The sequence below is a fragment of the Babylonia areolata genome, chromosome 14, assembly GCF_041734735.1.
Source record: "Babylonia areolata isolate BAREFJ2019XMU chromosome 14, ASM4173473v1, whole genome shotgun sequence".
Classification (NCBI taxonomy): Eukaryota; Metazoa; Mollusca; class Gastropoda; order Neogastropoda; family Buccinidae; genus Babylonia; species Babylonia areolata.
Window position 1 is genome coordinate 32,518,170 of NC_134889.1, and position 17,470 is coordinate 32,535,639.

The window sequence follows — 17,470 nt, forward strand, 5'->3', positions numbered from 1 at the left end:
CAGAGTCGTCTGGAATATATATTCGTGGGTGCATGAATGTTTAAGCATTTGTGTGTATGTATTTTGGTTGCTGGTTTTTCCCCCTTATTCTTTAAGGTTTTCCTTTCTTTTCGTCACTTGCATAAGCTGATTTAACCCCCCCCCCCCCCGCCCCCCAACCCCTACCCCTCACTTGGCATCAGAGCTGTGAAATGCTACTTGCCAATAAGAATTTGTCATTTTCCTTGTCGTTGTCTCCTTCCCTCAATCTTATAAATGGGTTTAAGTAATAATTTGGTAAAAATGATTAAGTAATTATTCAATGTCCCTCCTGAAAAAAAAGAAAGAAAATCGTTTCGCATTGCTTTGTTTTGCTCGTTTGTTGTTGCTGTTTTCGTCCCGTCTAACTCTTTATCGTTCGCAGATTACTGTCACACAAATGCTTAGATCACTGTTCCAGAAAGCATGTCAGAAGCTGCAGTGCACTGCCGGGAAACTGCTGGAACCAGACATGTCATGGTGCGTCACACCAGTGGACCGGGTGCGTGGACTGGGGTACCACATCAGTGTGTTGTTCAGACCTACTTTGCTGTGGATGGATGTCAAATCAAACCTTCATTCTCTCTGTACATCAGATGGGTTGCCATCATTTCCAGTGACAGGCATTTTTGAATTAAGAAGACAGCGAGACTGTGATTACGGTGTGACTGTTAAAAAAGCATTTTTTTAGTATGGTTCTGCCTTTGTTGACATGTATGGGACAATCACGTCACGTCTCCAGGCTGAGACCTGCTTCCTTGAAAAATATCTCTCCCGGATGGAGAAGCTGATGACTGAAGGAAATGGTTCTTGTCAATGTCTGAATAGGGAAGTGGAAAGGTGGGAACATGAACAGGGGAAAACTTTCAGAAAGTTGTTTCGTTTTATATTGCTGTTGTTGAATGTGATATCAAAGCCCCTGATGTTCTGACAAGAGACCATCTCAAGGGTTTCCTGGGATTGATTCTACTGCATACACAGGTTCCAGTGGTGACAAACAGTTCTTTTCCTACCAGGCTTCACAGGAACATCCTTTACATGGTCTTGAACATCTTTTTCTGCCACTGTCGAAGCGTTTAGAATGTAAGTATCTAAGCTTTCAGAGAGGTGAGTTTACAGTGAAGATTTCTAATGGAGAAAGGCGAGTGTACTTTCCACTCTATGTGGACTCAGACCTCAGACCTGTGTCTTTTGATCCCATGGATTATCCCAGTGGCGTGTGGCTCACTGGGAACGAACTCGACATATGCTTTCATACCTATATATTAATCTTTCCTGAGAACATGACGATCTTTTCCTTCAACCAGACTTATCATGGTCAAGACCTGTCCATGGCCCGAGAAATTATGAGTAAAATCTTCAGTAGCATCTCCACCATGTGTCTGATTGCCACCTTTGTCACCTATTGTTTGTTCAGTGAGCTACGCTCTCTCCCTGGTTTGAACAACAAGTGTCTGAGTTTAACTTTGGCAGCAGCTAATTTGAGTCTGCTTGTTGACTGGATTCGTGAAACTGGTAACCAGCATGTCTGTATTTCAGTGGGCGTGGGAACCCACTGGCTGTGGCTGATGGCATTGCTGTGGATGGGGGTCAGCTGCGTACACATGCTGCGTGTCTTCATCTCCAAAACACGCCTGACCTTGAATCAGAGTGAAACGAAGAAAGAATTCATATTGATAAACAAAGTGTTTCCAGAGAAAATAGATTTGTTGACGTTTACCACTGACACACACACGCACACACACACTCACATGAACATGCACACTCACGGACACAGACAACAGAAACGCTGAGTTATTACTTACACTCTCTTTGTGTGTAAAGACACAAGTGAGACAAGAATCCTTCATTCCCTCTTTAGGTGTTTTATGGAATTCTCTACCAGATTACATATATATATATATATATATATATATTTGTGTGTGTGTGTGTGTGTGTGTGTGTGTGTGTGTGTGTGTGTGTGTGTGTGTGTGTGTGTGTGTGTGTAACGCAGCAACTTAGATCCAAATTTATTTCTATCTACAAATTATACAGTCGTGCCTATATATAGACAATCGCAATTTTTTCGGCTCTTGGCGAAATCTTGCAGTTGTGAAATTGCATGAAATGTACGACATGGCGTGCTTGCGTCATAATAGCTGCGTAACAGTGACCCTGGTAACATGTAAACAACTTCGAGGAAGGAAAGAGGTCGTTCCGAAACTTTGGAATATCTGACAGACTGAGGTGTATGTTTTTCTTTTTTTCTTCTTCTCTGTCTCTGTCTCTGTCTCTCTCTCTCTCTATATATATATATGCATGCATGATGTGAAAGTTGTGTATGTCTAAACGAAGGTGTACAAAATGTAACCTGGTTTTTACGTGTCTTTAAAGAGCAATTGAATGACTGTTGGAAACAAGGATGGTGTAGTGGGATCCAGGAACACAGCGATATTCTGTATATAGAAAATTCAAATTTGAATTTTCATTAAAACCGTATTTCGAGTACATTAAGAATAAGGCATTAAGGGACATCTACATCAGATTCAGATTAAGCATTACTGATATAAGAATCCATAAATTTCGCTATTCCATAAACCTTCCTGTGGACTTACGTTGCCCTTTATGCAAACGACATGTTGATGATGAATTTCACTTTCTGTTTAGCTGTCATTCAAATGAAGTAATGAGATCAAAATACCTTCCTCTGAAATTTGTGCAAGATCCAAAAAAACAGCAGCTGACAATTCTTAACGACCGTAAATATATGACAGATATTGCTGGATACATTTATCACAGTTTGAAATTTAGATCAGCCATTTAGGGAACTTAGTGTTTATTTTCTGTTTATTTCCGTATTCCCACGGCTGATGGCCACGTGTTCCAAGATGTGTAAACGGAAAACCAGTTTGTCCATGTTATACCCATTTTGTGAACGTCTCAGTGTGTGCGCGTATGTGTGTATCGGAGAGTGTGGAAGAACATTTTACATTTGTTTTGGTGCTTTTGATTTCCCCTTTCCCCCCTCCCCTGATATGAGCAATGCTTAGGTCAATAAACCATTTATCTTGTCTTGTCTAGTGTGCCTCTGCACAGTGCTGTAGTCATGCTTTCATACGTCCATTGAACAGACAGCAACAACATACTTTCAATGCACTGAAGTTTGTCTCCGTAGTAGAAGTCAGGTAAGGTTTCATAACCTTTGATTTGTCACATCGTGCTGTGTAGGCCAACAAAGTGTTTTGTGACTGTAGCAATTGATTAAAACTGCATGTGTTTAACACAAAGGGGTCACGCCAGGTCTCTGGATGTATTGCTTCTCTCTCTTTGACTCCAAAGCACGGTGTGCATGTAAAGCGTGTTGCCAACGTGTTTGGTGTGTAAAAAGAGTTTAATTTATGGAATTTCATGCGTATAATAGCATCACATATGCGCCTTTTTTTTTCTTAAAGTGACAGATGCCGTGATTTATATCATCTTCCTGTATCGTAAATTCAGTCCTGACATGTGGCAGTGATAGTTGCTGGCTGGTGCACAGCGAAAGGCACGAGTTCAGCGCAGTTAAGTAATAGGGAAACAGTGGCCTTCGCTCATCCTCCTGTCGGCACTGTGCGTTTATCATGCTCAGTTTCAGTTTCAGTTTCAGTAGCTCAAGGAGGCGTCACTGCGTTCGGACAAATCCATATACGCTACACCACATCTGCCAAGCAGATGCCTGAGCAGCAGCGTAACCCAACGCGCTTAGTCAGGCCTTGAGGGGAAAAAAAGAAAAAAGAAAAAAAAGGTGAATAAATGATAGATAAGCTTACACAAATAAATAAATAAATAATAACTATAATGTAAAAAAAAATAAAAATAAAAATAAAAATAAAAAAATAAAAAAAGCAAATAGATGTAAAACATTAAGACACACATTCACATATACACCCACACATGCATAACAGATATGCACCGAACACGCAGTTTCACAGATATGAAAGCACAGTCAAATACATATAAACGTACATGAGCTCCAACACACACACACACACAAACACACCACACACATTACCCTGCACCTCCTCTACCCCCCTCCTCCACACACTCATTTCTAGTCTACGTATCACAGCTTCCACGGCACACACACACACACACACACACACACACACACACACACACACACACACAGATGAACACTTACTTGTACAAGCGCACACACATATGCCCATATGTCCACACACATATGTACAAAGATATATATATATATATATATATATATATATATATATATATATATATATATATATATACGTTCCAATATCCTGTTGCTCCCACAGTGTAGGCATGCATACACTCACATACCTCATCCTCTACCCCACCTCCCTCCGCACCCCCACCTCCCCCTCACACACACACACACACACACACACACACACGCACGTGCACAGAACTCTACTGACACTTGTGTACACTTACACTCTCGCGCATGCACAAACGCACTCAAAAATACAGACCCACACATGCACACAAACACACACATACACACACGCACAGAGGCTGCCACTGATTGGCCGCAAGAGGGATGGGAAAAGATCTCTGATGCCAAGAACGTGGCGTATAGTGTGTTGCTCAGTCTATTGTATTTGGAAAAGCCCACAGAGACTCTGTTCCGTTTTGAAGAAATTTGCGCAATGCTGGTTTGGAAATGATGCCGATATTTGTTTGATTAGCAAAGCATCGTGCTCTGCCTTTCATGTTAGACTTACGGCCGCTCCCTCTCTCTGCTTTTATTTCTTTGAGGCGATCGATGGTGTGATGTCCTTGTACCTGTTCTTTTTGATATTCTTTGACTTTTCTGAAGATTTCCGATTTTCCTAGATGTAGGCCGCTCGTTGGTGTTGCGTTACCAGCAAGTCTGTCAGCTCGCTCATTTCCCTTAACACCTGCATGTCCCGGGCAGTATGACCATGTGAGTTTTTTAATCTGAAAGTTGCGCATTGCCTTATGCCACTCTGGGCTTCCCATTCCGTTTTCAATTTTCTGTATGAGGTTCATTGAGTCGGTTAGAATCATGGCATGTTGGTTTCCGGGCGTATGGATGGACGATAGCCACTGGAGGGCATGTGTCACAGCTTCAACTTCCATCGTTAGGCTGGAGGTTGTGACTTTGTAGGCAGCATTCTCTTCCCTAACTGTTTTTCCATTTTGTTTCGCAGTGAATCCCCAACCGGATTGGTCTTTGGTGACTGAGCCATCTGTGTATATGATGATGTCCTCTTCTTTACTGTTTTCTTCTATGAGTAGTTTCACTTCCGCATCAGTTTTGCCCTCTGGCCATTCCCGACAATGTCTTCCTAGAGTGGGTGAAGTGGCTGTGTTGAATAGATGGTTGAGGTTTTCGGGTTTTTTCTCCCATTCTTTTGTTTCTTTCAGGTCTTGTAGTCGGCATACTAGCTGGATTGTGTCTTCTGCTTGCCCCATCCATGATCTTCCTCGTCCTAGGCGGCTGCCTTTTGGTTCTTTGACTGCGTCATGCAGTGGGTTTTGAGGGTTTTCTAATGCTTTGAAGTAGGTCTTGACCTGTTCTAACTTGTTTCTGGCCTGCACTGAAGGAAGGTCAAGCAGGTATCGCATGGTTTCTGTGGGCGTGTCTTTTGTTGTTCCAAGGATCAGCCTCATAGCTTCATTTTGGACTCTATTTAGGAGGTTGCTTTGAGACGGTGTTGTTAGCCCAAGTCCGTAGTCGATCACACTGAGGACGAGTGATTGGTATAGCAGGAAGAGGTGGCGTTGTTCAATACCTTTGGTTGCCATTGCTTTTAAGACTGAAAGGCCCTTTTTGCATTTGAGAACAGTATTTTCCGTATGTTTTCTGAAGGTCAGCATCCTGTCGAAGTGTATTCCTAGGTAGCGTAGGCATTCAGTTTTCTCGATCTGAATCCCATCGAGTGACACAGAAGGTGGTGATTTGCTCGCGGTTCTGTTGTTGAGGGTGCACAGCAACGTTTGGGCTTTCGCTGGATTGATAGAAGATCCTGTGTCTTTGCACCATTGAGCAATATTGTTTAGTTGTTTCTGGACGGCTTTAGTTCTTTCCTGAGCATCTTTCGAAGTTTTGAAGACCAGGCCATCATCCGCAAGAGTAAGCACCCGAGCTATTCCATTGTTGTTTAAGTATGCAAGGCCCTTCGTGTAGACATTGTAGAGGACAGGAGAAAGCGGAGACCCTTGTGGCAGTCCCATGGATAGTTTAGAAGGTGCAGACATCCAATCTCCGAGGCGTAGGACGACGGTTCTTTCCTGAAGCGCTGCTGCTATCCATCTTGTCAGTGTCAAACTTACTCCATACCTATCATGCTCAGATCAGTGAGAGTGCAGGGGCTCGTTTCACCACTTCTTGTCAACTGAAAGTGCCTTGTGAACAGCTATGTTTAAGGTTCTGTGGGTGTGTACAATTGATATAAAAGTCCTTCAAGACCAATTATGAATGCAAGGTGCTTCCCCGTGAATAAGTGATAATGAATTTTGTTTGTGACCGAGTGAGTGATAGCAGTTCAAGTGCGTCTACAGCGTCAAATTGCCTTATTGTTGTTCATGTTATGCACACGTGCTTGTGCATTGTGAAATAAACAAATTATTATTTTTGAGCGTTACCTTTTTGTTGTGGATTTAATGTTTCGTCGATGTGTGTCTGGTAGTTGGGTGGGATTAATGATAATAATGATAATAATTAGTAATCAAAAAGCGCTGAATCTTATGCAGAGACAAATCAAAGCACTTTCACACCTGTCAGTTACATGCATGAATAACTATAGACTGAAAAGAAAATCAAAAAAACCCGCAAAAAACAAAAAAACAACAACAAAAAACAAACAAACAAAAACCAAAAAACAAACAACAACAACAAAAACAAACAAACAAAAAAAACCAACAAACAAACAACAACCTGGAAAACTACGAAGGGGCAGGGAAGGCAGGCTATTTTGGGAAGAGGCGGGTTTTTAAGGCCAGACTTGAAAGAGCTGAGTGCGGAGACCTGACGAAGCGAAGGGGAAAGCTCATTCCAAATGCAAGGTCCAGAGACAGAGAAAGCGGCGGCCGACAGTGGAGTGTTTGAATCTGGGTATGCGTAAACAGAGTGGATCCGAAGCCGATTGTAGAGAGCGAGATGGGGTGTAGATGTGAAGGCAGCCACATAGATAGGAAGGGGCAGATTTGTGAATGCATTTATAACAAAGAGTGCTGATCTTGTACTTAAACTGTGTGAGACGGGGAGCCAGTGGAGATGTTGTAAAAGAGGAGTGATGTGCTCAGATTGTTTCTGTCGGGCAGCAGAGTTTTGTATGCGCTGAAGGGTACAGAATGGATGAAGCAGGCAAACCAGACAATAGAGAGTTGCAGTAGTCAAGGCGAGAGAGAATGAGAGAAACAACAAGTCTAGATGTTGCATCGGTGGACAGATATTTCCGAATGGAATTGATACGCTGTAATTGACAGTAGCAGGACTGACAGTTCAAGAATATTTTCTTCTTGTTGTTTAGGCTGATGTATGGTTATATATTTTGCATGTATGCATATATGCATGCATGTATATCTATATGTATACGTGCATATATGTATGTATGTATGTACGTACGTACGTGCGTAAACACACACACACGCACACACACACACACACACAGATGTATATATATATATATATATATATATATAGAGAGAGAGAGAGAGAGAGAGAGAGAGAGACAGAGAGAGAGACAGAGAGAGAGAGAGAGAGAGAGAGAGAGAGAGAGAGAGAGAGAGATTGTGAAAGACTTAACCAAAGAGATACAAAGTAGTTCTGTCAGCACCATCCAGGACAAAGATGGCAACTGTCACACATAGTAAAAGGACATCATGAAACATTAAAAGGGTGGATTGAGCACTGCTTTAACCTGTGTAACAAACAGAGCAAAGGAGATCCAAGTGTACTAGCAGTGCAAGATCCATCAAATGAGGATTACTTCTTGATACTCTTGGAATTTTGTAGCAGTAGTGAAATCGCTGAAATGTGGCAAGCTTACAGGCATCGACGAAATTCCTGCATAACTCTTGAAACATGACAGAGAATCTGTAACTGACATCTTAATAGTGATCTGCAACGACATCCAGCACACAAACAAATGGCCCAGGCCACAAACTAATCACATATCACCCTCCACAACAAGAGAGGCAAGGCCTTCAAGACTCACTTGTGATACAATGTAAAAAAAAAAAATCCAAGCTTTGTATGTATTGAGTATAATTTCAAAATGTAATGTTTAAAATGAGAAAGATCAGTTTAAAGCAAATTAAGTCCCCCTAGCATCAATTACAGAGTAATTTCCCTTTTTTACTACCTGCACCAAAACGTTTGCAAAATAAATAAAACTTCCATGCTGAGCAAAAGAAGTTCCTGTTTGAACAAAAAATGATAATAATGACTACTCTTGTTGTTGGGTCAGAATATCAGATCAAAGTGCCATGTTTAGAGAATACAAAAAATATAAATATAACAGTAAATGCAGTTTGCATATAATTAGGCTTCAATTTTTTTTTTTTTTTTGTGCCCATCCCAGAGGTGCAATATTGTTTTAAACAAGATGACTGGAAAGAACTGAATTTTTCCTATTTTTATGCCTAATTTGGTGTCAACTGACAAAGTATTTGCAGAGAAAATGTCAATGTTAAAGTTTACCACGGACACACACACACACACACACACACACACACAACCGAACACCGGGTTAAAACATAGACTCACTTTGTTTACACAAGTGAGTCAAAAAAGGAAATCTCCAACTACCAGAACTACCACACTATCAGTGTGATCAGTCATGCCAGCAAAGAAATGCTCAGATCGTTCTGAAAAGATTCCAGCTGCAAGCAAATACCATTATTGCCGAAGAACAGGTTGGCTTCCACAATGCCAGAAGTGCTACTGAACAAATATTTAGTCTGCACGTCCTTTGTAAAACACTTCCAACACCAGAAGGAATCCTATCATGTCTTCGTAGACTTAAAAAATGCATTTAACAGAGTCCAGCAAGAAGCACTGAACCAAAATGAAGAAAATACATCGGGCAAAGGCTTATCAACATAATCCAGGAATTGTACTTCAAATTGACCAGTGCGGTACCCACACAGGGTGTTATTGGAGAATGGTTCCATACTTCGGTTGGAGTCCGTCAGGGCTGTTAGCTGTCTCCCAGCTGTTCAAAGTATTCCTGGAATGCATTATGACTGACACTTGAAGATCATGTCAGCACAGTCAGCAGTGAAGGAAAAACCACCATGAACCTTCGCTTCACAGACAACATTGACAGCTTGGCTAGTATTGAGCAAGAACTCGCCCAGTTTGTTAAAAGACTGGATGAAACAATGACAGAATATGGCATGGAAACTAGATCCAAACCACAAGGCCACAATTACAGCTGAAACAAATTTTCATGGGATTGAAGCTAGGAACTGTTCAACTTCACAACCTGGGATTGATCATTAGTAAAGGATCTAAACCATAAATCTTATCAAAGGAAGGCAAAGACAACATCAGCACTGTCCAGACCGAAACGTATATGGAAGGGCAGCAATAACTCCAAGAAACACAAGATCAGACGTCTGAATACTTTGATGTATTCTATCTTCCTGTATATACGTGAGACACGACTCTCACGGTGGATTCGGAAAGAAGATTTTGAGCAATGGAAATGAGGTGTTATTACAAGATGCCAAACATCGGACACGCTAACCAAATCACCAATGAAAAAAATGCGTCAAACCATCAAGCAACCGACTGGACCTAGTGAAGATCTGCTGACATCAGATAAAAAAAGTTATTAAAAAAAAAACAACTACGCTGGTGAGGCTACGTAAAAAGATCCAGTGGCTTTGCAAAAGCAGTCCTTGAAAGAGCTGTTGAGGAAGGGATATGGATGGGAAGACCAAAACATCAACAACGAACGATGGGCTTGCAACACTTAAGTATGGACAGGGAAACCATCTGCAGAACCCCTGGTTTTGACAAAACAACAGCAAACAAACAAAAACTGAGAGACCTGAAAGAATCCAGCGAACAGTTCCTCTGTGTATCGAGAGAGAAGAAGAAGATGTGCTTTTCAAACATAAACATGTGTTGATGTATTTGTTTTTACAACGATAAACAAATCCCACACCAAAACAAATCCTGCACTTTAGCAACAGCTTGTGAACTCAATTTGGCACTGGAAAAAGTAATGTCGGTTATGGGGGTGGCAGTTGTTGTTGACTGTCCACAGTGACACACAACACACACACACACACACACACACACACACACACACACATACATACATATTCTATCATGAACAGAAACAGCTGTGCAATCTCAAGTGACTATAAGCTTCAAGTATTTATGAAAACAAGGGACTGCGCTAGAAATTGTGCATTTTAACATCAGTCTAAGGAGTTTGTCTCACCACTGGACATAGTGCCAGCAGTGGAAGCAGTAGAAGATGTCGCTGACTTCGTGGAGGATCTAAAGCGGGCACGATACAGGTTCCACACACGTCTGTTGCACACAAAGGACAGGAAGACCAGAAGCCCTTGTGAAGCAGTGCATAGCTCTGCCACCACCAGCAGCCATTCCTTGTTAATCAGTGAAGCCACTACAGCTAGTGTCCAGGTCCCACCAGTCACTGTGGCCAGCTTGGCAAAGACCAGGATGTCACGAAACCCTTTAGGGGTCTGAGCCTGGAGATGCTGCACCCTCCTGATGGTGAAAACAGTATAGATGAAGCAGGTCATGTTTGTAAGAACAACTAAGCCCAGAGGCACCATCAAAGCCAATGGAAGAAATGGATGCTGATCGGTGTCAAAGAGACACAGTCTGCCACCATACCCTAAACTGGCACCACCAGACACAGCATAGGAAACGACAATGGTGAGGATCACGATACAGCCGGATATGACAAGAGTGAAAAGGATATAGCGCACAAAGGTTTTCTTCGTTTCACTCTGATTCAAGGTCAGGCGTGTTTTGGAGATGAAGACACGCAGCATGTGTACGCAGCTGACCCCCATCCACAGCAATGCCATCAGCCACAGCCAGTGGGTTCCCACGCCCACTGAAATACAGATATGCTGGTTACCAGTTTCACGAATCCAGCCAAGAAGCAGACTCAAATTAGCTGCTGCCAAAGTTAAACTCAGACCCATGTTGTTCAAACCAGGGAGAGAGCGTAGCTCACTGAACAAACAATATGTAACAAAGGTGGCAATCAGACACATGGTGGAGATGCTACTGCAGATTTCACTCAAGATTTCTCGGGCCATAGACGTTTCTTGACCTGGATAAGTCTGGTTGAAGGAAAAGATCGTCATGTTTTCAGGAAAGATCAATGCATAGGTATTAAAGCACATGTCGAGTTCATTCCCAGCAAGCCACACACCATTGGGATAATCCATGGGATCAAAAGACACAGGTCTGAGGTCTGAGTCCAGATAGAGTGGAAAGTACACTCGCCTTTCTCCATCAGAAATCTTCACTGTAAACTCACCCCTCTGAAAGCTTAGATACTTACATTCTAAACGCTTTGACAGTGGCAGAAAAAGATGTTCAAGACCATGTAGAGGATGTTCCTGTGAAGCCTGGTAGGAAAATAATTGTTTGTCACCACTGGAACCTGTGTATGCAGTAGAATCAGTCCCATAAAACCCTGATGTCAGATCAAATGCTTGCAGTTTCACAGTCCATCTGCCAATGTGAAGAGTCAAGCCTTCCAAAAAGATATTCAGTACTTTTGATTCCAGAGTATCCCGTGGCAGATCATCAGAGGCTATGATGTCAAGTTCAGCAACAGCAACAAAGAATGAAGCAGCTTTCTCTAAGTTTTCTCCAATTTCAAGTTCCCATCTTTCCCATTCATAATTTAGAGGTTTACAAGAAACATTTCCTTCAGTCATCAGCTTCTCCATGTGGGAGAGATACATTTCAAGGAAGCAGGCCTCATCCTGGAGAGGCTTCGTCGTGACTGTCCCATACATGTCAAGAAAGGAGTTACTTTTCTGAAATAATTCTTTTTTAACAGCCACACTGTAGTCACAGTCTTCCTGTCTTCTTAACTCAAAAATGCCTGTCACTGGAAATGATGGCAATGTATCTGATGTACAGAGAGAATGAAAGTCTGATTTGACATCCATCCACAGCAAAGTAGGTCTGAACAACACACTGAGGTGGTACCCCAGTCCACGCACCCGGTTCACTGGTGTGACGCACCATGACGTATTTGGTCCAGGAAGTTTCCCGGCAGTGCACTGCAGCTTCTGACATCCTTTCTGTAACAGTGATCAAAGCATTTCTGTGACAGTTATCTGTTAACAAGAGAAACGAAACGAAAAAGAAAGCCAAACGAAGCCAAACAAAAACAGAGTTGGTGGCACTGAACATTCCAAACGCTTAACCAATCCAAGAAAGCAGAACAGATCTACCTGTAAATGAAGAATTTATGTGCATGGACAGCAATGTCAGACACAACGGAGAAGCAGGCAGTGACATTAAGAGCCATCCCAGTGAGTCCAGAATAACTTTCAGAATGCTGAACAGCTTGTTCCCCCAGTACAGCACCAAGACCAAGGTGATAATATAATACAGTTGTGTACTTTCCACACTGTGTTATGGCTCAGCATGCTGGAGGATGACTGAGAGTGATCTAACAAAATTGTTGACGTTCTACACAATAAACCTAAACGTATCCTGCGAATTTTCTAACCATATATCATCACCAATCAACAGCTACTTCGTCGATCAGCCGCTGTGACAAAGTGGTTTGCATAACGGACTGACGGCTGGGATGATGTGGATTCGATTCTCAATGGAGGCAGGTGTTTTCGGCCCACGGCCAGCTCCTATTCAAAGTTGAGTGCACTATGGGCTTAAATGAAGTGACTGGGACCGTCATTATCCATTTTACGGATGCGTCTTGAGTCTGTTGCTCAAATTTCCTGACCAACACTGCAAGTATCCGTATTTTTCGGGCCTGGCTAACGCTGGCATATCATTATGAAAGGAAGCATAGAGTACAGCCCTGTCACTTGGTCTTAAACCTAAAATGAACCGCCATAGAACATCGTCATTTTCCTCATTCGTCATCAATATAAATAAAATGCCCTGCTCATAGTGACCTCAGTTTCAACCCCCATCCACTTCCGTGCTAGGGTTGAGTTCTGTTAGTGTCTTTGGTGTCGGCAGATTTATGGGGGACTGTCAGAGGGACATGGGTCTCCACTCTAGGAGAGACGCTCACTCAGCTGAGCTCCGGAATTAAGCTATTATTGTCGCCAGGAGGGTTTTTTGTTGTTAATTTTTTTATTCCAATATTTTTTATTTAGACAAAGGTTTACAGAGAAAACAAAATTACATACTCTTTGCATCAGAAGGTATAGGGTAAAGGCATAATGATTTTCTAAATATAAGCAAAAATACATATTTGATAACATATTTCCATGGTGTCACTATAGAACTTAATTTTGTACTGAACATGTATATAGAGACCATTTTTGCACATTTGTTTTATGTTCCATAGTTATGTTAAAAGCATATGCCTGCTTGAGATCTTTTACAAACATTTGTAACGTTGGTTTTATTTTGTTGACACTACATTTGTATACATGGAATTTGGCTATCTATAAAATATGTGAGAAACATACATCAGTTTATATTATGTTATGTCCAAAAAGCACTGGTACATCATTAAGGGTAAGTCTGTCACAATGTATACACTTTTCTTTTAAATAGCTGTCCAGAAAGATTGTACATGGTTACACTCCCTGTCAATACAGGATTTAGTAGGTGGTGTCCCGAGTACGTTAAATCAGAACAGGCATTTCTGAACACATAACAGGGTCTCATCTGGTGTACGGACTCCTGCCGACCTTATTGATAGTTCTCTGTAGACTCTTGGCACCGAGACTGCAGCAGACGAACCTGTTTGTGTATGTGTCTGGGAGACTCGGAATGAGTGGCATGTGGGTAATGCCATTAAAACGGCACTGATGATGGGACAAAGGGACAAAAACAAACAAAAAAGAAAAAAAAACTCGGTCAGTGGCATCAAGAGAACATTGAGACCACCATCATGTAAAGGCAGTGGAAATGGACTGGATACATCATGACGAAAAAAAACAAGGTCAAATCACCCGGGCAGCCGTTCGCCGGACACCAGAACATAGACGCAGGAGAGAAAGGCGACAATCACCTGTGATACCATTCAGAGATGGGCCAAATACAGACAAGAGTGGTCGTTCTTTGTTGCTTCCAAACAAGCCAGAGGGCATAATGGGCAGTACGTGAAGTGAGTAAGTAAGTGAGTGAGTAAGTAAGGAAGGGAGTGAGTAAGTAAGGAAGTAAGTAAGTAGGTAAGTGAATAAGTAAGTAGGTGAGTAAGTAAGTAGGTAAGTGAGTAAGTAAGTAAGTAAGTGAGTAAGTAGGTAAGTGAATAAGTAAGTAGGTGAGTAAGTAAGTAGGTAAGTGAGTAAGTAGGTAAGTAAGTAGGTAAGTGAGTGAGTAAGTAAGTAGGTAAGTGAGTAAGTAACTGAGTGAGTAAGTAGATAAGTGATTGAGTAAGTAAGTAGGTAATTGGGTGAGTAAGTAAGTAGGTAAGTGAGTGAGGAAGTGAGTAAGGAAGTGAATAAGGAAGTGAGTGAGAAAGTAGGTAAGTGAGTATGTAAGTAGGTAAGTGAGTAAGTAAGTAGGTAATTGAGTGAGTAAGTAAGTAGGTAAGTGAGTAAGTGAGGAAGTGAGTAAGGAAGTGAATAAGGAAGTGAGTGAGAAAGTAAGTGAGTAAGTAGGTAATTGAGTAAGTAAGTAGGTAAGTGAGTAAGTAAGTGAGGAAGTGAGTAAGGAAGTGAATAAGGAAGTGAGTGAGAAAGTAAGTGAGTAAGTAGGTAATTGAGTAAGTAAGTAGGTAAGTGAGTAAGTAAGTGAGGAAGTGAGTAAGGAAGTGAATAAGGAAGTGAGTGAGAAAGGTGGTAAGCGAGTAAGTAGGTAAGTGAGTAAAACAACAACAAAAAACAAAGACAGACAGCCCAAATCAAAGTTGGCTCAAGGGAAGAAAACAGAAACGAAGGTGTGCTGACCGTGGGGTGTTTCCATTGGTTTTTTGGACAAGCCTCCATCTTCATAGCTGCTGAACTGTCACTAGCTGCTGTAGGAACATCAACTAATGCAGTTTGTGGAACACGAATCTCTTCAGGAGGAAAAGCCCAGCAGTTTTGTTCCATTTTGTTGGGTGGCTCGTTGCACATGGCACATAAAACGCTGGCGTAAATCCGTATGCCGTCAACAGTCACCACCTCTCCTCTGGACCAGTCAGATTCCTCACATGCCTTTCGCACATGCTCCTCTGTCTCCCGTCTTCTCTTTGAACTACAAGTGGAAACAGTGTCTGTGCTGTGATAATAAGATCTCAGGCAGGAGCGCAGATTTTCATCATTGATGTGTGTTCCCAGACTGGGTTGGCAAATTTCCGGCAGAAAGAGAGCCCGCTGATCATACTGCGTGTCGCTGATGACGTCATACAGGTACTGGTTGTGAAGACACTTTATGGGCCACTCGTAAACACTTGAATAGTGGTGGTTACACCAGGCGCAGTGAATATTGGCATACGTGACACGTGTTTCAAGGGAGGTGACGGGAACAAATGTATCTGGTCTTCTTGGCTTTGTTTTGGACTCGCAAAAGGATCGGGTTTCGTTGTGGGGGTAAGCTGCGTCACATGCTGCAACACGGAGAATCCATCTTTTGTCAGTTCTTGTACACACAGAACGTTCAACGGGAAGTGGCTGCCAGGAATCCTGGCCCACCTGAGGACAGCACGTTCCATGTACATCACAGTGTTCATCACACGTGCAAGGAAAACATTGCAAGCAACGATTTTTGGGAACATGATTCACCTTTCGTGTTCCATTGCACCGCTCAGAACACACTCTTCCTTGCAGCTGTTCTGCAGTCTCTGTGTCCTGGTTCCAAATGACTTTGTTGCCGTCACCTGTATCAACAGAGGCAGACAGTAATAACTTTTTCTGTTCAGGGAAGCTGACAGAAGATACGTGACTGCTAACTTGAAACCTAGAGCTGATAGCCAGCAGAAAATAAATGAACTGGATAGTTATTTCTCTTTTTAACAACTCTTTCTGTTGTTTAACTGTTTCCAAAATGCGTTCTGTACATCACACTTACGTCCACACATTTACAGACTGGTGCAGGAAGGTGTTCAGCCACATGCTCATCGCTCAGTCATGGACTGTTACAAATATTGATTGCAAAATGAACTGAATGTATCAAAATTGATATATGTGGATTTTATTTTCAAACCCACCAAATAACTCAATGGGATATCTTCAGAACTTGATTTAAATGAAATCATATGCAAGACTTGCGAGAAAAAATGACAGTTAAGAAGTGGAGATAGTGGGGGAATCGGGACATCTTGTCTAAAAGACCATGCAGTGGCAGTGAAATATACGTGTTAAGGAAAACTATTGTGAGTATGTGATGGTGAAATATGAAATAACCAAAATAGAAAAATCATACTGAAACGGTTCGAAATGATAATGTTTTACAGGATATTCACAACAAATATCATCACAAACAAAATGTATGCTATCGCTGATAACAATTGTACATTTTTCAAAATGAAAACAGAGGTCACTAATTCTTTTCAAGAAGCACAACACGTTTTTGTTTTGTTTTGTTTTTTCATAGTGATCCACATGATTTTTTAGTTTATAACAGCGAGGATGCACAAACTTTTTCTTTTTGCAGAGAGAATGCATTCTCTTTTGCACTGAGGTACTGTCAAGAAATGATGACGTCATCATGGAAATCCATCGCGAACGATGATGACGTCAGTGACTGCAGAAATGGGAATGCAGCCTAAAGGCCACATCGGCCACACTCTCCACAGGCATTGCAGATGGTTGGTGTGCTCTCCTCTCTATGGGGAATTGATGCTTTTGGTCAAGGTCCTGAAGACAGCTCTCCTCAGAACTCACTAGCACACAGCCAGTCAGCAGGTGCTGTGATCAGTGGCCAGGGTTTCCGACACGATGGGGATGCTGCAAGGGAAACTTCCAGACAGTCCTTGCTTGAAGTGTTTTAGTAATCCCCTGATGTTCCTGGTGCCAACAGCCAGCTCACAGCAGAAACCACGTATCGTCCATTCGGACTATATGTCCAGACCACCGAAACTGGGATTGCATGATGAGTGCTTGAACCCAAGTATTCTTTGCTCTTTGAAGAACTTTTGTGTTAGAAACTCTGTCCTCCTGTGAGGTGCCAATGATATTACATAAGCACCAGAGATGGAATTGATCCAGTGATCCGTTCTGTTTCTTATACAGCGTCCATGTGTGACAGCCAAAGAGCAGTTTGGTGATGACAACTGCCTTGTAGACTGCCAGTTTGTTGCTCACTTTGGTGCCATGTTCACCCAACGCTTGTATT

General features: G+C 42.0%; 1 protein-coding gene across 1 annotated transcript; it reads right to left on the reverse strand.

Annotated features, from left to right (window-relative positions):
- Positions 1-447: 447 nt before the first annotated feature.
- Positions 448-11,208, reverse strand: LOC143289683 (uncharacterized). Its single transcript, XM_076598731.1, has 4 exons — positions 10,518-11,208; positions 2,988-3,022; positions 1,575-1,657; positions 448-529 (listed from the first exon to the last, which is right to left on the reverse strand). Exons 1-4 carry the CDS (start codon positions 11,182-11,184, stop codon positions 448-450), a joined length of 867 nt encoding a protein of 288 aa, XP_076454846.1. The 5' UTR covers positions 11,185-11,208.
- Between the last annotated feature and the right edge of the window lie 6,262 nt (positions 11,209-17,470).